The 27,798-nt window shown below is 41.9% G+C and overlaps 1 protein-coding gene across 2 annotated transcripts in view; it reads right to left on the reverse strand.

Moving 5' to 3' along the window:
- Window positions 1-545: 545 nt before the first annotated feature.
- Window positions 546-27,798, reverse strand: part of evla (Enah/Vasp-like a) — a 41,942-nt gene continuing 14,689 nt past the window's right edge. For both annotated transcript variants that reach the window (XM_051958407.1, XM_022221621.2), the window contains exons 2-14: window positions 15,697-15,865; window positions 14,567-14,747; window positions 8,243-8,300; window positions 7,881-7,942; window positions 6,021-6,956; window positions 3,822-4,075; window positions 3,563-3,678; window positions 3,353-3,380; window positions 2,640-2,682; window positions 2,456-2,516; window positions 2,145-2,202; window positions 1,981-2,038; window positions 546-1,752 (exon numbers count right to left, since the gene is read on the reverse strand). In XM_051958407.1, coding sequence (XP_051814367.1) covers window positions 1,715-1,752; window positions 1,981-2,038; window positions 2,145-2,202; window positions 2,456-2,516; window positions 2,640-2,682; window positions 3,353-3,380; window positions 3,563-3,678; window positions 3,822-4,075; window positions 6,021-6,956; window positions 7,881-7,942; window positions 8,243-8,300; window positions 14,567-14,747; window positions 15,697-15,865 — 2,062 coding nt within the window. In that variant the 3' untranslated portion in view covers window positions 546-1,714. The remainder of the gene's footprint in view (window positions 1,753-1,980; window positions 2,039-2,144; window positions 2,203-2,455; window positions 2,517-2,639; window positions 2,683-3,352; window positions 3,381-3,562; window positions 3,679-3,821; window positions 4,076-6,020; window positions 6,957-7,880; window positions 7,943-8,242; window positions 8,301-14,566; window positions 14,748-15,696; window positions 15,866-27,798) is intronic.

Consider the following 27,798-nt stretch of genomic DNA (forward strand, 5'->3'; position numbering starts at 1 on the left):
CTTGATAAGCATGGTCATGTTTCTATTGTTTCTATTTAAATGTCTGTACTATATATAAATAAAGTCTTTATAAAAGGAAACTGCTATAAAGAATATATGTGTGGTGGAGTGTGTTCCTGTCTATTTAGTTTTTAGTGTACCTGATGTGACCCCCCCCCCCCCCCCCCCCATTTAGGATTAAAATATGTTATCCTCCCACACATAAACCACACACACACACATAGCAGGTTATTGCGTAGATATTTGACACTTGTGTTGTTTTTGTTTGAATGAATTTACTTCCAGCTTTTAAATCAGAACGTAGTTGAGAGCGGACAGAGTGGATAGAATGCAACAACTGATAATTATCCAAATCCTTCCTCCAAAGACACATGTAGCTACCATCACATCGGCCTACTATTCACCTTCTGCACATTCTTATCCAGATAACATTTGCATATTGCCAGAGCAACCCCCCTTTTATTTTTTTTCCACATTGCTACCATTATCAAGTTCAACATCTCATATATAGGAAGGGGAACCTTCATAGAAACAAACCACTATAATAAATGTACCACCGTTTATATTTATTTTTCATGTTTTTTTTTTCCAAACCAAATAAAAAAGAAAACTAATTCATAGAGACGGGGAGTTTCATGCATACTTGGGAGGTTCACAAAGCATAGGAGGACTAATAGATAATACTACATTGGTTTATATCCAGGTAAAACCAGGTGGCACATTTACAGTTATCGGCCTGTTTTGTGAATGATCCCCAAGTTTTGATGATCTCACACATCTGAACAGTTAAGAGAGGAACATCGGTCACACTGGAGTTGTAGAGCAGACTGTTCTCGTGTGATTCACTGCTAAAAAAAGAAATCGCTTGCAATGTGTTATGCCTTGGATATGGAGGAAAGAGGTAATTGAAGTGGCTAATTGCGGTTCAAACATTAACATGTTTTTCATCATCTCTGGAGAGAAAAGGTTAGACACACAACACCAGTATGAGCAAGGCCATAAAAAGTCTTTTAAATATGCCAGCAGTGGGCTGGTGAGTCTGCAGCACCATTATGCCCATATTGTGCTTGTTATCATCAAATAGTTAGGGAGAAACTAAACAAAAATAATAATAGAAAATATAAAAGGCTGACATAAATGGTGTGCAAGATTCCTTTCTCCTTCTATAATATCAATAAAATACTCATTGTCATCAACAGCATCATCATTATCACCACAGTTTTTAAATAATAAAACAGTAAAAACTTAGAAAACAAAAATATTTTCTTCTTAAGACTTGGACTGAACAGAGAAACAAAGAGTTGCAACACTGGGCTGACTGAGTCTAGGTGCACAGAGAGGACCACAACACCGAACTCAGAACAAATGTTCGTCCTTTCCTCACGTCATCTTTTAGTTCACTTCTCATCCTCCGTTTAAGTTTGTCAGTCCTTCAATCCTTCTTTATCCGTCCTGTTCCTTCTGGTCGTCTTTTCTCATTAATCTCTGCTCTCTTATCTCTGTCTCTTTTTTCTGTTTTTTTTTTTTAATTTGCTGTCCAGCAGACTTAAATGTTGGCACAACATCTCTGCAACTTGCATCATGGCATCGCGAGGTCACAGAAACATTGAGAGAACATTCCCTGGTCCTCGTGTCTGTGCATCTGCATGTCCATCCTCCTCCAGCTCCTCCTGTCGCTCTCCTCCTTCTCCTCCAACCTCACACTCGGATGAGATTAGGATGTACTGATTCTGCCGATTTCTTGTCTGATGGCTGCAAGAGGAAAAAGCAGCCTTTAGGAAAAGAAGCTTCCTCACGTAAAAAGGGCTCAGAACGGAGTTTAGTTTGTTCATCTGAATGACGTCAGCAAGCAAAATTCAAACAGAGAGTGGGTACTATTGGCAGTGAGCTGTAAAAACTAATAGGTGAATAAGATTAAAGATTAAACCAGCTGAGTTACTGGTTAAGGCCATGAAACGTTAAAAGCACGGCACCGCTTACCATTAATGATTTCATCTTTGACCTTATGCAACTCACGCACGACTTCATCCAGAATTTCCTGCACAGCAACAAAGAGAAATACTTGAGTTTATTTTCAACAATATATGCAGTTTAAAAACCCATAAAATCTTAAATGTAATAAAACAGTAAAAAATTACACCAACCTGTTTCATCCTGTCAAACTCTGTGTCTGATTCACTAGTGCTGCCGATGGGTCTCACTCTGAAATACAAAAACACAAACTGAATAAAAACAAAGGTGGATCCTTTTTAAGTGGAGGATATTGGACTACGCATTAAAAGGAGATGCCGTGTTAATACTTTTCTTGTTAACCATATTTAATTTTCTGTTCCTATAATGCTTGCACAAGTAAAACAGATTTTTGCATGAATCCCAGTGGTTAATGTTAGAGGCTCGGTATCTTTTCATATTCAGACCAAACTCCCTTCACTCCTCCTCTCTCTCAGCAGCAGACCTGGACACCAGTGAGGACTTCTCTGCAGAGTTGGATCGTTCCCATGGCTTCTTCATAGCATCTAACAAGGAACAAAGAATAAATTAGACACAGTGAAACAACTACGCAATAACACAGACCATAACATAGCTTAAAACCTGTAGTTGTATAAAACTAAAGTAGGGCCGTGTTATATATTCTGCACCTGTTGAGTTCTGTTGACCTGGACCCCGACCGCTGGAGTCATCCTGAAGGAGGGACACAAAATTAAGAATAAACAGTTTATCAAGGTTACGGTAAGCTTTTCTATCATTTAAAGAAATAGTTAAAAATATTTTTCATATGAACAAGTTATATATGAAGCTTGACACCATTTATGTGTTTACGCGAAACTTAAAGCCACTGTCAATAGTCAGTTAGCTTAGCTTAGCCTAGCTCTGCCGAATGTTTACCACGTTATAGTCTGGTTGTTAATTTGTACAAAAACCAAAGTGTAGAAACCACCATAAACAGTTCAGCACACCCTGTTACACTACAGCTTAATGTTTTCTCCTGCATTCAGTCTGTATGCTAACCGAAGCTAACATCTCCTAGCTGAGGCTACATGTGGACATGTGGTTTTTGTTTTTCAAAAAGAGAGTATTGTGAAAAATACTACTACTACTACTACTATTATTAATAATAACAACAACAATAATAATAACAACAATTAAAATAATATAAATATAATATGAATATAATAAACATAATAATCAGATGTTAGATATTATCCCATTATTATACTTATTGGTTACTCCTTATCCCAAATAACTAGAAGAAATCTAAAATGCAAGTCCAACCAAAGCTCGGGTCTCAGATGATTAATCATTTCATTTAATTCTCGCAGCAAAAACTACTATTTTAGGGCACAAGACTTACTTCATCCGGTTTTTCAGAAGCTTTTCGTCTACAAGAGAAGAGGGAATGATGACAGTGAGATACAAATTCAGCAACACTGATACAACATTAGTACAGGAGCTTATTTCCTTTATGAGATAAACATTTGCTTGCATGTAAAGCAGAACCATTCAGACAAGATAAAATTGTGGTACCACAGCCAGGATGGTTGTGTTTGTGTAGCTGCTTCACCTGCGAGCTAGTAAGGCATTCATCTCCTGCATCAGTCCCTCCCCACCACCACCACTGCCACCACTAGACCGGTTGGAGTCACTTTTCCCACCAGAACCGGGTGGGCTGCTCTCATCCTGAAGAATACATTATAAAATGGGCTTCATTTTTCTATTGTGTGGAGATCTAGACACCTTAAACATGTAAATATAGCACAGCTTCAGCAAATCATTACTAATAAAACCAGAGGGACTGGATCTACACCTCCAGGGAGCCTCACCCTCTGCACTTTACGTAGTTTGGCTCCAGCCAGTGCTGCTGCCAGTCCTGAGGGTTGGTGCTGGATCCCAGGCGGGCCCCCGGGAGGCCCTCCACCAGTGGGGAGTGGAGGGGGCATGGGTGGGGGCACTGCCATCGGGGGTGGTGGTCCCGGTGGGGGTGGTGGGGCCGGGGGACCGGCCATGGGTGCTGGAACTACGGCTGGAGGAGGCGCCACAGAAAGCATAGATGGGTGACCTGCAGAGACAGGGGGGCCTGGGAGGGGCAAAATTAGAGCCTGGTCAATGGCTGTGTGGGTTGATTTACCCCTTTTCACCCTTTGGAAGGTTATATGAGGGCTGAAGAATAGTGTCATACACATGTCTACTAGGGAATAAACACCTAAAAGCTGCTTAGTATAAGACTACAGGCAGTACTAGTTAATCAACCGGGAATTATTTAGGTAATAGCTTCAAAATAGTATTCAGGGGATAAGGTGTATTCATTATTTAACGTAATGAAGCGGCTGATTATGAAAATCTGCCTGACTGGTTAGAAAATAGTGTTTTTAGTTTTCCTATATCCACTGGTTAAATCATTTCAGCCTCAGATGACTTGCTTATGACAGGCAGTCAACAATGGCTGTTTTATCAAACTGAAAAAAGATAGAATATTTAATATTTAGTAAGCTTTCAGTAAATATCGAGCTTAGATCAAGTCAAGTTAACTTCAGGTGACTGACTTGGAATATTCAACTACCAGCTGCTGGTGTTTTTGGGGCCATTGGCTTTTTTTCTGATGACATTTTGACATGTAATTAATGAGTAATGATGTGTGAATTCTTTATAGCTGCTTTAACTTCAGGGATGTGTTTTTTTTGCATGTTATGACAATGTCACACTGTCATTACTCACTGAGAAGCTTGAATAATGTAATGGTTTTAGTCAACGCTATTTGGGCTACTGTCCTGATACAATTTAAGAGAACGACATATATAAGAAGCCAGTTAGTTCTACACTGCTTAACAGTCTGCTGTTTGTTTTAAAGGCTCTGCATAACTACACAGGCTTTTATTACTTTGGGTGAAACAACATCTGGTGAGGCTAAAATTTGTTGGAGCTATCATGGAAATTACATCACACCATAAAACCAATAACTGATAGCAGCTGTTTGATGCTGTAAATTACTGTGCAAAGGTTTTAGGCACTTTATATGTTTAGACTCTTATTCATCATACCATCAGAGAGGAACCTGGTTGATTATGAAGCAACAAGCAAAACATACAGCCAGACATGTAAAGAACTATCTTTAGTCAACCAAGGAATCCTACAATAGAAGATCAGTCATCTTAGGCCCTGCTTATGAGCAACTGAGACAGCGTACATCCACAGAAAAACTGTGGCAGGTTCTTTAAGATACTTGTAAGAGTCTACCTGCAAATACCTTCAAGTGCACTCAGGAGAACTGGTGCAATTTTAAAGGTCTTTTATTGTGCCCATTTTCAGAAAATTTATCAGAAATAAACATGTCTCCACAGTGTGTCTATTGATTTTTCAGCTCAAAATCCTGCAAAGATGGTTTACTTCACCATGACTGTATAATCTATGGGCATAAATGGACTGTTTTGCTCAAATAAGCAGCTGCTGTTCCTGCCTCTTCCAGGAAGAACACATTCACTGAGTCTCTGATCAACAATCCGAGCTGGTTTGTTCCACAGAACCTCGGTTAGATTCTTATTTGCTTGTAAAGCTGGAGGGCTACGTAACTACATGTCTTCATCTCTTAACTTTATTTCACAATTCAAAATTTATAATAACCACAAAACACAATAAAGATGGATTTTCTTCATATGGAGCCATTAAAGACAAAGACTTTCCTGTTTTGTTGTGTGAAGTTAACTGATCAAGTTAAGTTTAGTGCCTGAAACGATTGCACAGTACTGTACGTCTCACCCTGTAGGTGTGACAGGGTGAGACGGATTACGTGGCGTATGTTCACACCCTAGCAGTCCTGAGAAGTGGTCTGATTGTACAACATGAGAGAAAACACCCATAGCAGCTGGAATATGGGTGTGCATGAGCTTTCATGCGTTCTGTGCATTTGACAGTTTTCGTGTTGTGGCCTAATGCAGGTGTGGTGCAAACACATACATCCACATTCACACACATGTAACATCGCTTTGCTGAGAGACTACCTCCTCCTCTCTCCTCCTCATACTTACTGCTGCTGGCCACGGAGGCCGGCTGGGGGACAGGGGAGGGGGTCTTCTTGGGCGAACCCCCATCATTGTAAGAGGGGGGCGAGGAGGAGGAGGAGGAAGAGGTGGTGGTGGGGGGCTGGGCCTGCTGGTGGTACACCTGCTGCTGCTGCTGCTGCTGTGGCTGCTGCTGATGTTGCTGCTGATGCTGCTGAGGGTGGAAGGTGGATGGGTACTGGGGCTGGTGGCCGGGGGCGGGGCCTGGGGCTGTCTGACCTACCAGAGGAGGCAGGGGGATGGCCTCGCAGTACTGAGGCGTGAGCGGCAGATGCTGAGAATGAGGGGAGTAGGAGTCGTCGGGCTGGCCGTTAGAGTGAGGGTGGGGCTGGTGCTGGGGGTACTGGTGAGGGCCCGCCACAGCGCTAGGATCAAGAGGTGGGGGCTTCATCCTAGTGCTTACGGGCGGGAGGGGGTGAGCCACCGGGAGCACCGGCTGTGGGGGCAAACCCTGCTTCACCGGCATGGCCATCATTACAGGAGGGGACGAGGAGGGGGGTAACTGGGCGTACATTTGCAAGTGGGAGGCAGACCAGGTGCCGTGTTTAGGGGGGAGCATGATGTCCTGCTGCTGCTGCTGCTGGATGTGAAGGTGGCGGGCTGCTGTGGGAGGAGACAGGGGGATCTGACGGACCTGTCGGCCCTGGGTGGTCACTCCCGCCTGGACCGGGGAAAAGGCCGAGGCCAGTGAGGTGGAGAGCTGGGAGGAGAGCTGGGCCTTGTCCCTAGCAGCCCCCACCTCTTTCTCCTGAGAGGGGGAGATGGAGACGGAGGAGGGAGGAGAGGAGGAGGCCACGCGGACGTAGGAGGGTGGCAGTGTGCTAGCTCTGTACTGTCTGTACTCGGGAGGGGTGTCTGGGTGGGTGGGAGGGGTGGAGACTTTATATTGGAGAGTGGAAACGACTGTGACGGGCAGAGAGAGAAAGACAGAGAGAGGAGAGAGACAGAGAGAGAGAGAGAGACAGAGAGAGGAGATGCAGACGAAGAGGAGGACGGAGGAGGGCAACAAACAAAGGAAAACAGAAAAGAGAAAAACGTGAGAAGAATGAAAAGCAACCAACTGAGCAACCAAGCAAGTAAAAGATGAGAAAAATCAGGAGCAGTCCAAAAAACGGAAGGCAGTAGCAAATAAGAAAGAATCAAAATATCATAAAAAGAACAAGCAGCAGAATGCAACATGACTGAGCCATGATCAGAAAGCATATGGCATTTCCCCCCAACAGTAGCTGGAAGAAAGAGATGGCAGTAGAGCATGTTGCAGGGACAGGGGGGAACTGATATTGCCAGTGACACCAGGGACAAAAGGAGGATGTTTAAGTCTGTATGTGTATTTAAAGGGCAGACTTGAACATTTATATGTGTGCATGGATAAAAAAGCATAAGGGCATACAGACTGGGGAGTCGTGGTTGAAACTAAGGCGGGAAACATTAAAACAAACCACACTGGGGATGCCTGTTTAGGGACCTGCTGTATCTGGGGTAAGGAATCTCTGCTATTTAGTAAGGATGATATCACCTGTTTGCTTTGGGAAAGTAAAGTGCGCTTTGCCTGACTAAATACGAATAACTACACTCATTAAAAAACACAGAAAGCAGCGCAAACACCCATTTGCGTCCAGATAAGGGTGTTTATTGACAGCTGGGGAATGCTGCGAGGCTTTTTTTGTTGACCGTTTTCTGTCTAAAATGTTTGTGTAGCTAGGAGCATAGCGCAGCCTTCAATTCAGCTGGTGTGAGAGTGAGTGTGTGTGTGAGTGAAACAGAGAGCGTGTCAGAAAGAGTGTGTGTTTATATAGCTGGGTGTGGATTTGTTTGTCTAAACCTCACCTGATCCTGACGTTCGTCGCTCCCTCTCCTTGTGCGCCTGCATCTGATGTTGCTCCATCATCCTATCAAGTGCAAGGATGTCACTGCACTGTAAAAGCTGCGGTTTCTGTCGTTTGCTCAAATAACACAAGCCCTAATGTGTAGTTTGACTGCATCGCTAGTTATAGAACATCATCGGCGGCTATTTACATAATTATATTCAGCACGAGCCAATGGGCACAGACAGAAAAAGGAAGTTAAAGTTGCATACGGAACGGCATCATCTTTGTACTCCAAAATAATAGGTTTAATTTACTTTGGATTTTTATATTTTAAGCAATAAATCTCACTACTTTTCTGCAGGCACTTATTAGAACTTGTACCTCCTTTGTGCTTCGCTCTCTTCTGAGGAGGGCCCATTTTGGCGCTGAACAACTGGACCTGAAAGACACAAAGAGAGAAAAGAAAAAAAATCAGCCACAAAGAACAACAAGCAGCATCAGTACACACAAATAATCCCCAGTTTTATCTGCAAATCTTTACTTTTACAATCATTCCAGTAAATATAACAATACTTTACACAGAATATCACTTGTTTTTTTTGCTTCAGAAGCCCATTAATAACCCGATAAGCACAGCTAACACTAAAATCTTCAAGCATGTTCACCATGTGTGGGATTAATTGTGTACATTTCCATATGGAGACGTTTCCTACAAATTATGACGATCTTGCATAAAACATTCTCAGCAGTGAATACAGGAAGAGAGACTGGATAAACAGTCGACAGCAGGCATCATGTGAGGCACCGTGACTTTGCCCTGGAGGGTCTGCAAGCTGTTTATAATGCAATTAGCTCAACATGTTGCTAGCCACAGGAATTTCAACTGGAAACCGCAGCAGCGAAGACTCCAAGAGGGTTGACTATGGAAATATAATAGGAAAATATCACGCAAATGTGAGCAGAAGCAAAAACAAACAGCCGAGCAGGTGAGTCATAAAATTCTCCCAAAGGAAGATCACCAGTCAAGGTTTATAACGTTTGCAGTGATTAACAAAGTTACAGTCTAACATGTCAACAGCCTTGTGATCGGCTCAGATTAGCAGTTGACCAACTACAGTCTTCACTCCCCCTTCCTCCCTTCCTTCCTCCCTCACTGGGTGACGGCGTCTCATTCTGGAGCGGCTATTAACGGGGAGCATCAGGGAGAGCACTTATCACATATCACCAGAATACCAGTCATTAAACTTCAACACCCACCGTGACATCAAGATCACCCATGGAGTGATATTTCCGTTCGCAGTGTGTCTGGAGGATGGGGGAGGCGGGCGGGCTGATGGGGGCAGTCAACATGAGGCGATTTGAGAAGCTCGGTGAGGGCTGAGAGTGATTATCCTGATTCTAACTTCACGTGATTCACTCAAAACATTAATCTGTTTTGGAACCAAATTCAGCGTGACGGTTTTCATTAGCGTCAGCTGTATTGTCATATTCAAGTGTTTTTGGTTAAATGTGTGTCCTCTTTCTTCAGACTCTTTCTTGCTTCAGTGTTTGGTTAACTTAACCCTTAGGTGTCAATTTAAAAACAGTTACACCGAGCTCCTCAAAGACAAAAATGTCCACATGTGAAACAATACAAAAAAAAAACATGATACACTGAGATTATTTTTTATTTTGAATGACTTGTCTCTTTGATCTACATCAGTCCTAATCATAATGACCAAATATTCATTCATTTTCAGGATTTTAACCCTTTAAATGCCAGTTTGTTTACATGACGTCAACAGATAAGTGGAAAGTTCTTTTTTGATAATCAGTGATTAGGACCAACATTGATTCTGATGCATTAACATCTTTTATGCAGTGGAACCATTCAAATAAATGGTCAAAAGTCAAAATCATCTAAAAATAAAACAATAAAAAGAAATAAAATGTCCTCACAGATGCATGAGGATTAAATTTTTAGTGATCAAATCAGTGCATCTAAATTATATTTGTTGGTACCTTTCCTGCAAGTTGGTGCAAATAAGAGCGCAATGAAAGTGTCTGAAAAGGTAATAATAAGGCAGTAAAAAAATACCTGTAAAAGTTGAATATTAACAATAAGTTAGATTTTTTGGGGCCATTATTTCTCCAAAACAGGGTTGCATGTTGCTCAGACTTTAACCCCTTAGTCCCTAAAGCCCCCGCCGGCGGGGGCTGTAGGCACTAAGAGTAGGTGCTTCAAAAACAGGGCTCAGGGACTAAGGTTAAACCCCTATGAGCAAAGTTTGGTAATATAATTAAAACTGATTTTTGCAGCAAAACCTCAGTCTGCACATGGCAGTGAGCGAATGAGCAGGTTTCGTTTGTAGATAACAGCAAACTTCAGTTTGTTCTGCCACATCTGATGGATTTAGGTTCAGGTAGAGCACAGAAGCGACGCCTTGAAGATGTTTTGTTCCCCTCGATGGGCTGACACTCCCCTGAACTCTGCTTTTTAGCTTGTGCTAATTATCTGCTCTGCCGGCAAAGCTGCACAACTGCACATTTAGCAAATATTCAGAGGGTTGAGCTAATATCCAGGACGTTAAAAGCAAAGAAATACTCTCGCTCTGCAAGGAAAGAGGACATAGAAATAATAAACCGTTTAAAGTAGCGATTCATACAATAAGCTCTCAGATCAGAATGAATATTATGCAAAGGAGAAATGGATGCAAGTTAAGGGCATCACTCTCTGACATCCTGCAGGCTCTGTAAACACAGGCTTTCTGTTTCAGTATCAGCTTGACATTCTTCTTTAACTGTGAACCAACAGAAGTATTTGCAGCAGAAACATAAACCTCTAAGAAATCATACAAGACATTCAAGATAAATACAGCAGAATCATTCTGCTGATTCTACCTGCAACAACTACAGTATTTTCTTTATGAGACTTTAGGGATTCGCCCTTTAAACACAACCCAATTAACACAACATTAACACTTCACAACAGTTCTGCAGGCTTTAATGAGGTAGATGTAAATGAGGCGCTTGTCACCCCCTGCTGCGTTGTTCTGCATGTGTTTCCCTGCTTATATGTGCGTTTCTGCTGCTGATGTGACGCAGGGTAGATGGTTCTGGCTGTTGCCATGGTGAAGGTCAAGGAAGAGCCGGAAGCCCAGGGGACCAGAGGGCCTGATCAGACTTGTAGACGTTTCTCTGGAGCTCTGGAGGCCAAAGTACGTGTGTCTGTGTGGGGTTTGTCTCAATGCAATCAAAGGAAAATCAATTGTTTGTCCTCTTGTACTCTGTCACTGTTTCTTTAAACACACAGAAGAGTAAATGATTAACTGATGATGGATTACTAACAGCCACCATAGAAGTGGCAACAAAGAGATGAAACAGACAGATGGGCATGATTATTTTGACATCGTCTCTAACTCTGATTTTGAATTTTACTTAAAAAAAACAACAAAGATGCCAGTTTAGACTTAACTGTCTCAGCAACTAAAGCAGGAACCACCATGAGTTCATCACAGACAATAGAGATAACAGAAACCAGCCCTCCTTCCTCTTTCCAAACATAACAAACAAATCTGTTAGAACTGACAGCCTGACTTGCTATCTGTCTCAATGTGAGATGTGTAGGAGTCTAAAACGGTCAATGTGTTAATTTTATAAATTCTTGACATCGCAGACACACTGTGGTCGCGGTCGATTACTCAAACATTTGATACCCTTTGTCTTTTTTTGAACACTCCTACTCGACCTTCATGGAAAACATTCTGAGGCCAAGGAAAGATGTACAGGAAGACAAGACAATCACAGTGCAAAGAGAATCTGGCTCCACTAGAATCAGACTATGTAATCATTTGACAGCAGCTGTGTGGGTCTGTCATGGATGGTGTGTCACTTTGTGCTAAATAAGATAAGAAAGGAGGCGGTGAAGCTCCTTTTTTCGGCATTTAGAGAACTCGACCAGTTCTCATCATGGCTGCCACTTTGATATTTTCAGGTCATTGCGCTCAGTTATAAATCTTCCTAAGGAAAGAAAAAGGCAAAATGACTGCAGCATGTGATTGTCATGACAGATTATCAGCAGCTGTTTAGTTACACAAGCAACCAGTCTTGGAAAATTCATCTTTAAATTAGATAAAGTGCTAAAAAAAAGTGCTGCAGTCACAGTCCTGCTTAGATAAATGTTACATTTTAATAATATGCACATTTATTTATTTGCTAATCATTGAATTTATCAATACTAAAGCTGCACTTATTAATGCTTAACCAGTAACTGTTGTAAAAGCAGATTTGTAATGTAATCCGAGTTCAAAAGGGGATCTTGTCAATAATTAGCTAGGAAGAAATATAAATAGAAACTAAGAATCTGCTTTGCAAATCTGTATTTTTGAAGTCATCTCTAATCTTTGCCCTCCATGTGAAACACTAGATAAATATGTAAACCTCAAAGCTTTACTGAAATGAAACCATCTGACAAGTTTAAATGCATTCACCAATGGTTGGGGACCACTGGTGTAATAACTGCATTTTATAAGCTTATCACAAGTTTTTAATGTAATTTCTAGTTGAAAAGTACAGCTGAGGTGCCAGAACAAAGTAGAGGAGTAAAAAGCACACTTCAATATGAAATGCAATGGGAGGAGAAATATATAGCAGCAAAAAAATGGAAGCAGAAGTATGTCATAACTGTACAGAAGTACAGTACGTTCCATCACCCAAGAAAAACAATGCACAATTACCTACACGCCCAAACAGTTCCTATTAAATCGTGAGAAAATGGCTAACTTCCCTCCATCTGCCTGCCAGTCTGTTGCCATGGAATACATGCAAGTGAAACTTCTCTTTAGCACGACACTTACTGAGGATGATGATGGCAGAAGAAACCCGTCTGAGGACACCAGGCGAAAGATCTGGAGTCAGCATGGTGGGAAACTCTCCAAACTCACTGTTTCCACAGGCTGCTAACGATCGGATATGATACTAGAGTGTCAGCGCTACTTCTCTCAACAAGTAACAGCACAAGGGACGTGGTTAAGTAAGACAGGCAGCGTTTCCTGCGAACAGAGACACCTTGCATGACGAGGTTCATGATCCCACATCCAAATGCACCCGAAATAAGGAGAGCTGCCATGTGAGCATGATGGGGAACGACAGTAAGGCTCCGTACGAGATATTTTAGCCACCAATAGGAGGGTCACAAGGATGGGATGGGATGACAGCGCAGCTAGACACTTGCAAATATTCACTCTCAGTATCTTCTGCACACACACTCACACACGCACACACACAGAGCTTATAAGTAGCTTGTAACCAGAGACTGTCAGAAGCCATTTAGTAAATCAAGAGGAGGTGTCAGTTCAGTTTCAACTACAGGTCAGGGTTTCAACAGGATTTATTCACGAGCCATGTAGAAAAAACTACTACTACTACATAATGCATATTTAACCAGGTGCAGATTCTCTATTATACAGAGTTTACTGTTTATTCTCACTAAAAAAAACATTACAAACTAATAAAGTGCAATGGAAGTGAAAATCCCAGCCGGCAATAAAATCCATAAATAAAGCACAAATCTGAATAATGTAACCAAATGTCCTCTGATACTGTTATTTTTTGGTTTATTGTTAGGAGCTGCAGTTCATGTTTCTAACCAGCAGGGTGTAGTAGAGCTTAGTTACACTTTACAGGCTTTGAACTTCTCAGTGTAACTGAACATGGGCATAAAATTAATGATGATTTTGTCATATTTCACAGGTTCTTTATTCTGTCATTCCAATGTGTATTGTCCCCGTGGATCATTTTGTTTCTAATGACATCCTACCATTGTTTGATGCTTCAGTTAAAGCATGTATTGGGTTCCTAAATACTGCTGCTTCCTAAAATAAGATGATGCACAGAGTCAAAAGCACAACACACAATTTTGCGATAAAATGCTTTAAGACAAACATGTTAAATGAGTGTGTTCTCTTATAGAAAATAAGCTTAAATTAGTCCATCCTGCACATGACTGACATGCAAATGCCAGAGTCAAAGGAAAATAATGAGCTCTTAACTACTAATGTGGAAAATCTCCAAAAATAACTGCAGTTGTCTTACAGAACAATATCCATTTTCATTTTACACAGCACACAAATTAATGGCAACTTTCCTAAAATAATAAGAGTCACATTTTTCCAGGTGACCTTAATTACATAGCTACCAATGTTTAGACAGGAAATCAGTTCATATTTTAGTGTGTTTGTTTCTTATAGCAGTTTACCCCAGTTGCTTTCTATATTAAATGAGCTGCTAGGATGGATCTTTAGCATGCCTATGCCTTCTCTGCACATTGTTGTAACCATCAATAAAGAGCATTTAGGTAGATAACACAAATTCAAATCTACCGAGAATTCTTTCCAGAAAACAAAATTAGATTAAAATTAATCTCAGATGACAACTGAAGACAGCTGACTGTAATCAGACCTGAAGGTTCCACTGAAAAACACGAGCAGGTATCCAGCGCCAGCGAACAAATCCAAAAACTTTCATCTCCAGTTTCTCGATGGAGATGAGCCATTTGAATTGATTCAAACATTCAGAAAATGTCTTAAAATAACACCGGCCTTCCAGGGAGTCAAGCACAAACCAGGATCTCTGCGCTGAGTGGAAAATAAAGAGCTAGTAGAGCGAATGCTTAAGGGGAAACAACAGCGAGACGTATTTCTTATTACATAAGCCACAAATTCTTACCTCCACTGTCGGGGGAGCTGAGGACATTGAGGGCGAACAGCATGGCGTTGGAGAAGGTGGTGGCCTCCTCCTTACTGGCAAAGTTCAGCCCATAGACCTGCCGAGCGTCACGCCACTGATGGAAGGTCGGAGTGGCCTGATTGTACTTCAGACCCTTCACTATGGAGTAGTTTATCACCACCTTTAATGGAGGAGGGAAACATAAGCAGACAATTAAAACTGTGTATCAACTGGCTGGATGCTCCAATGGACGATGTACCTTAATGGGACTTCTTTCAGCTTGACAACTACATTTTATATCTGTTTCCCTTGTTCAAACTGTGATTTTTCAGCTAACAATGTGTAAACAATGGGAAGGACATTCTAAGGAGTGGCAGTTGATTATGTTACTTCAACACAAAATAACTGTTAAAACAACACCAAAATAGACCAACAAAGGAACCACAAGTAAATTTTCCAGTGTATTTTCTTTTCTTGTGGATAAACTCAAGTCACATTAAGATTTGTTCTGTCTCGACCATCAGTTTGTTTCCATCATACAAGACACAATCTAACATGTCAGAAGAAGAGACACAAGTTTCTGCAACGTAACCTCAAGACATGCTGCATTTTGGGCAAGGCTATGATAATAGAAATGTTTTTATTTTCACTAGAGAAACGGTCACTCGCTGCTCCACTTCCACCTTTAAAACATGAGCTAGGCAAAACTGCTGCTTTCTTCAGTCAGACATATGCAGTACAGTGACAGAGAAAGCTACGGTACACCCAGAACATTTTCCATACATGCAACATTGGACAGTGCATTAGAAATTTCTTGAAGACAAATTGACGGTCAAATGTGAGTGTGTTCCAGGAGAAAGGTTTTGTCCACTATACATAACAAGACAACTACGTCAGTACGTTGTAATCTTGTGTATGCCTCTCTGTTAATGCATGCACCTCAGATTGTGCAGATTTGTAACATAAAGCTGTTTGAGACATCAAATAATACATTTTACTTCCTCACAAAATATGACGTTTGTATGCATCGAGCTAAGCATTAACTCTTAGTACTGAATGCTGACACTGACAGAAAGTGAGACATCTCTGCATTATGATAAAGTCTTTGACTTCCTCCCTGCGTCTCTCACCTGCTGGTCCTGCAGTTTGACGCCCACCACTCTGAAGGTGTTGTTGGCAGTGTTGTGGTAGATGTTGATGCGGCTGAAGCCCTGCTGTCCAGGCTTGATGGGCACCCACTTCTTACTGGCGTCATCGTAGACCATCACCGAGGCCCGAGCCTGGCAGATGCTCTGTTCACTGGGAGAAGAAAGCGAGAAGACAGAAGAAGACCAGGTAAATATAATAACAGTAGAAATGACTAGAGACAAGCATTCAGTGTAATTTAGCTGAAACATGATCCTGTGGCTCCTCATCCAGTTTCTTTTTTGGGACAAGTGGAAATCTACTGCTTTATGAAAACAAGAAAAGCACTCAAAGAGCGCAGTACTCCACCAAGGCTGTTCATTCCCCCATATGGCATCATCTGAAATGCAGCATTTTCTTCTTAGAAATGCAGCATTTGTTTATTAGTTATTGATGACCATAAAGCACGCCACCATAGAATGTGGCCATTTAATATAGACGTAACCACAAACAAAATGACCTTGCGCTGAGCACAGGTGTGTGTTATGCATGTGTATGTTATGTACGGATACCAAGTCGCTTGACTTAAATATGTGGCAGGCAGCGGGAATTGATGGGACTTGGAAACACCCCCACAATTTAATCAAGTGTTCCTTGTATCCTTTCCAATGGATAAGTCCTGATAAGTCCGCAGCGGTCGATTTGTAGTACGATCACAATCATGTGATCGTCAGCAGGCAGCTGATGTAGTGTTCACTTGTTGTCATAGCTTCAGTGACGCTGTGCCGCTATCTCGCAATGATACAGAAATCTTTAACAAAGCCATGAATCCAGACTATAAGCTGTATCACTGCCAAAATCTAATGAGGTGGTTCTTGTGTCATTTCTGACCTTTCCTGAAAATTTCATCCAAATCTGTTAGCCCGTTCTTGAGCAATTGTGCACAGATTCACAGAAGGACAAACGTACGCCGATTGTCACACAACTCCAGCGTGTTCCTTAGCAGAGTAATAAAGCACCTTCTCATTTAACCATATGTAAAACACCTGGATTACGTGGACACAATCCAGATGTTTTAGTCAGTGAAAGTCTCACAGGAGCTCAAAGCTGAAATCATTCTTGGATAAAACAATGAGATGTTGAAATCTGTCTTGCAAGTACAGAAGCAGATATCAGTTTTTGTTAGATTATAAAAATGCAACCCCCACTATTCTGTTGGAGCTATTTTGAGCACTGAAATCTAAAGGAACAAAACAAACTGGGAAAAGGGCAGAGTCTCCATAAAATGTAGAGAACATTACATTACAGAGATGCACCACTGCACTTTTCATGCTGTCAGTGTAAATGTGACGGTGGTCAATAAAATAAAACCAATGAATCAGAGTTGGTGTAGAATTTTCTGCTGAGCCGACGGGTCACTGTGCAGCCACACCTTACTGCCGTTACCGCTACAAGTTCCCACTTTAGGAATCTGACAGCTCACATGTACCGACCAGTGGGTGAGCTGAAATCTATAAACAAGACCTCAACCTAAAACTGAACCCTGGAAAATTCCCCGTTCCCTTGCGGTCTTCACTGCGGTGTCAAGAAATGTTCAGAGGCACCGGTGCAGCAGGGTGTGTGTGATGTGTCGTGTAATGATACGTTGCGATAAAAACACAACTGTTTGATCAGTGCACATGTCGCCAGCTGGAGACTCATTTGGTAAAAAGCTAATGAAAAGTCACACAGCACTCAGCTACCAGCGTTGAATAACCACGTTCACAACCACAGAGCTGCAGAGGAACGTTAGCAAAAGGATGCATTTGGTGAGTGCTCATATAAATCACATCACAAAATTACCACTTTTAATCGACATAGCTTGAGTGTATAAAAGCTTAGCCATATGTTTTACAGGCCGACTACCGTTGAGTCTCAAGCACCATATGTGCCTAAAGGTGTTAAAACTGCCTAAGGATGAAAACACACAGAAGCAGGAGGGGAGAGATGTGGACAGGAAGAGGTGAGGTTAATTTAGCCTGTGAAGCGACTAAACGCCTCTCTAATTTTTGCATTCGACACCTCAGGGGCTGAGTCTTTGGCAGTCAGGCGCACATCAGTAGTCTGAAGGTGCGAGGGCTGAGGAGAGCAAGCTAAAGAGCACTGATGATCTGCTCACTGACTGTAAATGGGCCCTAACCTCTGCAACAGTTCATGTAAGATGCAGGAGACACAAAAAGAGCTTCCAAAAATGCACACGTGGATTCAAATTTACACAGCTGGCTAAAACGGCAACACACAAATAGAAGGGTGTTACAAATCGTTCTAGGCCTTTTCCGAAAACGTCACAGGAGAAAGATTGTTCTTGCATTATTTTTCCACATAATCTCCTCTAAACAACGTTAAAAGTTCTGAAAATGGCGACTGGCTTTCCTCTCCTTTTTCTTTGATTGCTTTAAATATTTTTAGCTTTTGTGAACAGTGAGATAAGGCTTTATAGGATACAGTTCTCCCTCAAAATGGAAGTTACGCCTCTTGTTTCTGTGTGAGGCCGAGAACCTTTTGAAGTACACTCACGCTTGATTGTGAAATGAACCAATCGCCAAAATGCTGCAGCTTCAATATTTAAAATTTCATAATACCTGCTGTCATTTTCTTATGATTTCATACATATTTTAATTTATTGTTATATCACAGATTTTATAATCCAGAAACAATTAAGACTTTGGAATGATACACAGGAGATGTGCCTGAGAGGGACCTCCTAATATCATCACACGGCACAACAGAAAATAACAGCAGAATAGCGACAACACCCAAAAGTACGATGAATTCTTCTACTATCTTCACTCCTGACAGAAAAGCCTCAAATGAAAGAGACTATGTAGTGTAAATTTATTCATCTACACAATCCACTAAAGCTATATATGAAGGAGCAGGAGCAGACACATGGGTTTGTCTCTCATTGCAGTTACTAGTAGTGGTGAGACTCGTTTTAAAGGCCCCTAAGACATCAGCGACCTCGAAATGCCAACATGCGACTCCCTCCTCCGACAACCTTTCCTCCGATGTGGAGCTCTGCAGGAGGAAGGCAGCGTGATACCTGAGAGACCCCCCCGGACCTCAACAGCACATGGTTCAGCCTCAGCCGGCTTCTTATTACTTTACTGCCATCATCTGCTCTCTGGCTCCCGCGGGGTCGTCTGAACAGCCTCGAATAACTCAGCAGCGACAGAACAGCAGCCCTTCAACTGGCTGCATCCTCGTATTATTCTACAAAATGTTTTCTATGTCAGACAAGGATTTGGAAGTGATGCAGACGGGTAATGATGGTGCACAGTATAAATGAGGGATTTTCAACGCTCTCAAGCAACAAAATAAACAGATATCAAAATATTTTTCTTCCCAGTTGAACGCTTTAATCTAGAAATCTTCGCGTCATAAGGATCTCGCACTAAAAGAACCTGTTTGACATGTGACAGCTGCATACAGATGATTAATTCTGTGCAAAAATATTAGAAAATCTCTGTATGAACTGAGCAGCACGTCGCGGCGCTCCTAAGGGAGAAGCCTTTAAAGCTCGTCTGACAGATGGATTTCAGCAGCAACTCCCACATTTACAACCACCATCTCTCTGTCAAATATCCATCACTCCCCACTGCACAACTGCTGTCGAGTTAACCAGCAGCGGCGACATCAACATGTGACGCGTCTGGATGTTGCAAGTGGGTGAAAGTAAGACAAAAATGAGTGTACATGTAGATGCGGGAAAATGGTTACACAATAAACGGCCTCCATCTGGGGACAAAAAGGAACTCTGAGCAGATGTGAATAAAGAAGTGGCACCTCTCAAAATTCACTCCAGATAGAGTCTATTTGACAGCTCCAACACTAACGCAAAGATTCATCCTTAAACACATGCAAACAACATGTTTCTTCTAATATAAAAACGGATAAAAATACATTATTTTAAGTGGGAAGCAATAATGAGTCGCTCCTATTCTAAACGATGAGGGATAACTACAGACATCGTGTTTCCTGCATCCCTAAATAAGTTAAAAAGCCTCTCTAATCACATAACAGACACTTCTCTCCACTTCAGAGACCTGACAGACCACCAGAGTCTCACAGGGAGAAGAAAGGGAGGGGAGGAGGGAGGTGGCTGCATCTCTGGGATGGATCTTCTTACAAAAACAGGCCCTATTTCTGGAGCAGTTCAGGCCAGAGGGATGGAAGGCCTGGAGCTCGATGCTGAAGGTTTCAGTTCTCCTCAAGAAGTCAGAAATAAAGCGTCGGTCTCGCCTGAGCCTTCTTTGCGTACAGTATGTTGCTCAATCATGAGATGAGAAAAGAGAAATAATCGAGACCATGGCAGAGCAGCTCGGCTCATTTCACCCGAAGAAAGGCTTCTCACCACTTCTGACAGAGAGCTAAATGCTGCTGCATGTGGTTCAGTATGGGAGCGTGGTGGGTGCTCGGTCACATGACAACAGAGGAGAGAGGACACAATAAGCCACATAATAGCTGCTTAGCATCAGAGCTGCAACTTTACTTGATGATTTTTCAGTCAGCATAGGGGTGACTGAGTGTGGAGATGACACAGAAGAGAGAACAGAACGCAGAGTGACTGAGTGTTTGTGATGAACGCAGAGCAGGCGATATGGCAGAATCTGATAAAGGTCAGCTGTTGCTGAAAATCACAATCAGTGACATTAAAATAACGCGATGAATCAAACTCATGTTCAGAGTTGGAAACAGCTCGTAACCAAGCACTGAAGGTCAAACTAAAGCAGTAGTTAACATTATTTTTAATATACGTGAGTGATCAAAGAAGGCATGTTTGGACTAAGAGAACTTGTGGATTGGCCTCCACGTATTCCTGATGTAAATATCTTTTTGTTAGAGCTGTTAAGAGTTTATTGCTGCACATCTTTATGCTGCTGCAGAAAAAAACAAGCAATTTAAAGATCTATGATTTGATTTCATTAGTACCTAAAAATAAGAGTTACTGTACTTTGTTCAATCAGAATGAGCCCTTTACATCTACATAGGCAGCGGTTCCTCTTCCATAGAATTCACCATTGTACTACAGCAGCACAGAATGGACAAGCCTAACACTGGCTCTACGAGGACCTAGTGACCACCATCAGTTCTCCTACACACTTGGAAGGGGAATGCCGGTTCAGTTGGTAGCAATCCACAACCTCAACGCTAGATGCAACAAAATCCTACAGGCTTGACCTTTGATCTTACTAGTAAAAGGAATCTCTGGAGATATTTACATCTGAGAAGCAGTGAGAGGTCTGTCTTGGGGCTTTTAAAAATCTCTAACGCGACGATAGTGAGAACTTATGCATGTTGTGATCTCAAGTATGCTAAAAAGGATGCAAGAAGTAAGCATCCAAGGTCCTTTATTGTCCTCTTATCACACTAACATTTACACAGTACTTTTCCATACAGTGGTACATGTTATGAGCTGCAACCAAGAGAGTTAGTTTTAAAAATGTAACAAGGAAGAGTCGAACTTTTCTTACCAAAGTATTGCTGCATTGGGAAAAAAAAAATACCAAAAAGATCCAGTGTTTTTGAGTGGTTAGGGTGAATGCCACATGGGCGCATTTGACACCGAGCAGTGAGTCTGTAGTGCTGCTACATGTCACTTCCCTGCTCTTTCCTCATGTTCCTTTCTCTTTCCACTGCCACTATCAGAAACATTAATAAATAAAAAGAACTCTTGTGCCACCAAGGCGTATAGAAGTGGGCTGGCAGCATTTTATTGTAGCAGTCAGGCTTGTTTTACATTACTGGAAGAATCCACATGCTGTAGACCAGTGTGTGCTTTTTTTCTTTCCGCAAAACTGATTGCCAGAGTCAATAATGTCCAAAGCAAATCTGGCAAACATAAAGGGTGCAGCATCTTAGGGAGTGTATGAAGCACGAGTCCAAAGAATACAAAGGAATAACGCGGTATTTTCTGTGTATATAGCTGTCTATTATCCGTTTTCAGTTGTTTTACTATGTCACATTTGCAATATATTGTATTTCTGTGTGAAGCTAAAACAAATGTTTATAATAAAACTTCATAGAGTTGAGAGGAACTGCAGAGTAACGTAATATTTCTTTGCGGTTTCATCACTACAAGCTACCCCCATTCACACACGTTTATATGAAAATATTGATTATAGCTGTTGTAAGCAGTTTCACCGACAGCTGACTGATCATTTGGGCAGTTTCAGACTCCAGGCCACGGCAGTCCTCTGAGGGTTTGAACCTGCTGGTATTTTCCCTCCAGTGTGTTCTATAGACTGCAACTTTAAAAATGCATGAGTACTTTCCCACTACCAGCTCATGAATAAAAAAAGAAGAGATACTGCATGTTTGCCCACAACACATTTACAGGCTGATGAGACGAGCACAATTATTCAACGTGTTGTTTAGAGAGTCTGCAGCTCGTAGTTTTTTATTCACTGTAAATAATTTTTGCTTGTGATGGAGCAGAGAAAACGTGTGTATTCTGAATGTAAATCTAAATTTAATCTAGCCCTGAAAAAAGGATCAACTTGACTTGATTTGCTCAGTAGATCCCATCTGAGCGTTTTCGCCTTGTTTTTGCTGGAATAAGCAGATTTCTCAGAGGAGGGTGAATAATATCCACCTCAAAAGGCAGCCTTAGAGGGGCGAGAAGGTGAAGAAAAAGAGACGGAGCAGGAGAGAGGGAGCGATGAATAGACGGCTGAGAGGAAAAAAAAAACAGGAGCAGAGAGGATATGAAGGCTTCTGCCACACTGAGCGCTTCCTCATGTCAAATAAGCCTCATAGGCGGGTGGTGAAAAGGAGGCCACATTCCCAGGCTTTTGAATTAAGCAAAGCACTTCCCTGCACACATGGCTAGACATATGTGCCCCCCCCCTCCTCCTCCATGCAAATCCTATACATACACAGTTTGAGTGTCAAGGCCGTGTATTTTCCCCGCCCAGATCAGTCCATTAGCAGAGATTTCAGTGCTGGAAGGAATAATGCCTGAACCAGATCCTGTCCAGAAAATGTTAAGCGTGTACGTGACGGGCTGAGTGTGCATATTCGGAACAGCAGTTTCATGCTTCATGATTAGATCGCTGGACGTACTCGGGCTGGGAAAGTGTCTCCTTGGCAGGGCAGGGAGTGGGTCGGGGTGGTGGGGTGCAGGAGGCATCCTCTCTGGGTAGCACCCGAGGGCAGGGCTTCTGCTATCACGGCAATTAGCCTTTGTTGCTGCTGTAATTGTTTCATCCTGCTGGTTCACAGTGGAAGGCACCCGAACACACCCGAACAAATGATGAGTGAATCAGCAGAGGCCGGCTCACGACAGCGGCTCATATTTGTCAGGCCTTTGTTTTTGTGATGAAAACTAAACGTCAAAATAAAAAAAAACACCACCAAAGGACGCCGACGCTTCACAGAAGTAGGTCGTCAGCAGAGAGCTATTTATGACGAAATGGGAACACAAAAGCAGCGTAGATGTGTATTTCATGCATGATAGAGCTAGGAAAGGTATTAGAGTGAATGTGGAAGTTACATTTTTGGAGAGTTTTGTGCTTTTTCCTTGACATTTTTGTAGAACGACGCAGTTAGCCTGGCTTAGCTCAAATACCTACAGGATATTCATGCTGTCAGAGTAGCTTCACTCAGACATAATTAATGATCATGAATGAAGATGATAATTACTGATGGTTGATCTAATAAAGGCATGGAAGATGATGCACGTTCACTTAAACCCAGAGGATGCCCTGCCACTACTATGCTTAGTTGATCATTTTCTCTTTTCTCTAAAGACGAAATGAATAAAACATGTTAATACTACGCTAATTAAACCAACAGTAAAAACTGAAAACAAAGGTTTGGCTCTGGCTTGGTCAGGAAGGAAAACCTAGAAGTCTCCCCTAAACTAAATTATTGGCAAAATTCAGCAATTTATCAGTCAGAAATTGTAGAAACAGAAAGATTTGTTAGATTTTCAGCTTGCTGACGCTAGTTTAACTACATGTAAATAAAGAGCCGGGTTCTGCTCAAGGTTTCTTCCCGTTAAAAGGGAGTTTTTCTTGCCACTGTCGCCTTAGGATTTGCTCTGGGTTTCAGGCATATGGGTTCTGTAAAGCATCTTGAGACAATTTGACCTGTAATTGGTGCTATGCAAATAAAATTGAATTGAAATGCCGTCCCACTGGAAAATGTAGCCAAACCCAAGCTTAAAATTGTGATTTTTGATCAAAATCACTATATTCTAGTCTCAAAAAATTACAGAAAAAATAGTCATTTGTACTAGCCAGATTCTGCAAAAAAAAACAAATAATTCTGCGCTCCACAGGGCAATTGTAAAGCCACGAGTGACTCAGCTGCGATTGACAGCCACATGACAAAAATTCAGGAAGTTTTCAACAGAGCAAGGTTGAACTGCAGGCTGCGTTTATTCAGGAGAGAAGCATCGAAACAAATTAAGAATGTAAATAGTATGTGTAATATCTGTACCATGTAGAGACATTTCGTTCACTATTGTAAACACCTTTTTAAAAAAATAATTTTACTGTAAAATAAATTATCAAAGAATATTCAAATAATTTTTTCTTCTTCTATCATTTATGGTATAATAACTAAATACTGCAGGAAGGTCATTTCTGAGTTCTCGCTACTTCTAGTCATGGTTGTGCTGTTTACATAGAGGTGCAGGACTTTAAACTGCACTTAAAAATGAGCCTACAGTTTGTAAAAATGTGGCAGGCCCAGAAACTACTTGGGATTCAGAGGGTTAAAGAAAATGCTGTAGCCCTTTAAGCTGCAGTCAATTCCAGCCATTTTCAGTACAAAAAAATCGCTAATATTCTATTTGTAAATAAAAATATGACGAGAAATACAGGGAATATTGGACGCGCATCGCGAGGTGCATTTCCTTGAAAACTACCTATTCGTGGATTATATACCGACTTCAAGACATGTTTTGGACAAAATATTTTACTGGCTTGTTTTGTCCGGATGTCCAAGGTTGGATTATGGCCGTTTTTTTGTGGAATATTTTCATCTGTGTGTAATAATGAACCCGCAAATGTGAGTCGCGCTGTGTACGTTAAAGCTGTGTATAGAGAACGGATGGATGAATATTCGTTGTTTGTCGGACAAATGTGTTTTTCTCACCCGCTGTGGTAATCACATCTGAAAGTGGTTTATACCGGCGGATTCATGAGAATCTAAGCTTTCCATCGGCGTATAGTGTTTGTATAATCACGTTTGCAGTTTCAGACATTTAGCAAATTGCTTATGCAGATCTCAAAGTGTACCGCGGGCGGGACACTGAAGCGCAAAGGGCAGCACCTATTCAAGCATCAGGTGAAATAAAAGGAGAATCAGGGAGACCAGGCAGCTCACTGGTCAAACACACTAAACTCAGCAAACACCTCCTCTGTGCTGCAGCCCATCAAGTCACAGTGAATCCCCAGTTAATCATTTCGGCTGCTGTCAGATCAGTGATCACTCACTGTAACTTGGAGGTTGCTCTGCACGGAAACAACTCAATTCATTCAATTAATCAGCGCCATTTCATGCTAATTAAGTAGCTTAAAAAAATCATAACGCGAAAACCAACCGAGAGAGACAAAAGCATCCGGAGCGGCTTCCTGTGCAGCAGGAGTGATAATTACACCGTTTTATGCGTCCCTGGTTGGTGCTGGAGATAATAGAGACGTTCAGCCGGTGTCAGGGAGGACATACAATTAAAACCTGGAGATGTTTGGGAAATAAACATCCTCAGGTAGGCAGTGTTCACCACTGTACTGGTGTAAGCTGCCATAGCTGACATCTCTGTCTGTAGTGTGGTCAAACATCAACATTTCAGCCAGCAAAATGAGTACGTTCTATATAATTTAGCGTTATCCAGGAAATAAGGGGAGGCCCATTGTGTGAAATGTAAAGTCCAAACAGAAATACAAAGAGCTGCTTCAGCTCTGAGTGTCTTCTTGTTGAGACGGAGGCGGTCCGCCCTGTGTTGTGATGTGCTGCCACTCTTTTTCCCAAACAGGAACTGAAATACATAATTATGCACCCACACACAGTATATTATAGTACTGGTACTGTACATACACCCAAAGGGCCAACAGAAACATGAATACACACTCACACACACACAGATCGGTTCTAACGTATGGATCCAGTTAGCTGTCGGTTACTATTATAAGGATTGTAGCCACCGGGTTTCACTGGGCATTTAGGGGCAGGGCAGAGCCTTTGCATAGGATGGGCGGGAATGCATAGGTTTCCAGTACGGGTTTGGGTGGGTGCGGGGGTCCGGCTGACAGAAGGAAGAGGTCTGTCTGACTGGCTGGATTAGAGACAGAGCCTAGCAGGCAGATCATTACCTCACTGCAGTCTTAAATCTAAATTAACCAGGACTTAACTCTCGCACAAGACCTCTAATCTGCTCCACCGGGGGAAAGTACAGTTCACAAGCAGAAGCAGGGAAGGAGGCCCTGGAACTAAAAACAGCACAGCGTTATTGGTGGGAAGCTTGTGAAGCCTGGCCATTTGTAAGTAAGTCAGTAGAAGTAGATGGCAGACTGGTGACAGATGCCAGATTTAAAAGGGGATGTCGTAACGTTGCTAACACTGCTGCTGAAGTATATAGAACACGGTCATTAAAAATATAGACGCTATCTAAATCTTGCGATGTGTGTAAAATTAAACCCTTGCTAAGATTGCATTGCTACGCCTACGTTTCAGTCACACACAGCGGTAGCGTCGTGGTATCTTTGTCAGCAGGTTTACTGTGGTTTCAACCTCGCATCTGTAGGAGGACGCTCTGCCTTAAAGGCTAAAGTCAGAGAGCGAAAGTCTCTGTGTGCAGTAAATACCACAGATTACATGATGAACTGCAGCCTCCTCCTGTGAGATGTGCTCTGGTACACATCTGTGCAAGTTTACAGTAAATAGTCCCATCCAAATACAGACAGAACCCAGCCACCTGCATACGCTGAGAACATCTCTACACCTCTTATACAGAATGTTTGTATTTCCACTGTAAGCAGGAGCTTTCTATGCAGGGTATTACTCCTGAATGCATAACATGCCTTCATATTCATGGGTAAGACCAGAATAATGAGGCTTTTAAGGACTTGATCTCCCTTCCACTAATGCATTACAGCTCCAATAATAACTAAGACAAAACTATTACATATGCCGTAGCACAGAGAAGATTCACATAATCCATAGGTTACAGTGTCGCCAAAGCCTCAGCATGCTGCCCAAACGACACACAATAGTGCGTTTATCTAACCGCTGCCCAGCTGATATACAAGTGTAGAGCAATACTGCAGAATGAATCACAATTAAGCCCCACATGAGAGAGAGAGAGAGAGAGAGACAGCAGAGTACTGCAGTCTTAATGGCATTAATGCAAACCGCATTAATGTGCTTATGTTCTTAGCTAAATGTCCCAGTTGTTGTTTGCAAAAAGCTCTGTCTTATGCCATGATGTATCCGTATGGTGCGCTGCTTCTTTTAATTTACACACAATCTGAAAACAGCGAATGCTTAACCTACATTCTGTGTTTCCGTCATTGTGTGATTTCTTGATTATGCGCATCGATCGCAATTTAATGTAGAACATGTAGATGCATTTATGTGTGCAGCACAGTTCATTTCAGTCAATAAGGCAACACAAAGCATTATCAGTCACATTCAGGCCAGCTTCAAATACACATACTTTAACTGTATATGTTGTGTGCTTTATTTTTGCATCGTCGTATTTCTACAAATGGTATTTTGTATTACTGTGATCTCTGTATAGTTTGTTTTTCTCTGCTATCCTTAATTCTTTACCCTCACCCTAACAGGTCCAGGCAGATGGCTGCCCTCCCTGAACCTGGCTCTGCTGGAGGTTTTCTCCTGTTTCTGTGACATTCGTTGCCATTTTGAGCTCATCGACTGACTTCCACAACGTGTCGGCTAACAGGGGCTACGTTGCACCGCTCCACACCAGCCACTGGAGCTAACAGATCATTTTCCATTGTACACGTGAGCTAAGATAAATCCATAAAGAGCAGCGCAGTATAGGGCGTTGGCAGCAGTAAGTGAAACAATGTGCTCACCACAACAGCAGACATCAA

Source organism: Acanthochromis polyacanthus, chromosome 1 (assembly GCF_021347895.1).
Source record: "Acanthochromis polyacanthus isolate Apoly-LR-REF ecotype Palm Island chromosome 1, KAUST_Apoly_ChrSc, whole genome shotgun sequence".
NCBI lineage: Eukaryota > Metazoa > Chordata > Actinopteri > Pomacentridae > Acanthochromis > Acanthochromis polyacanthus.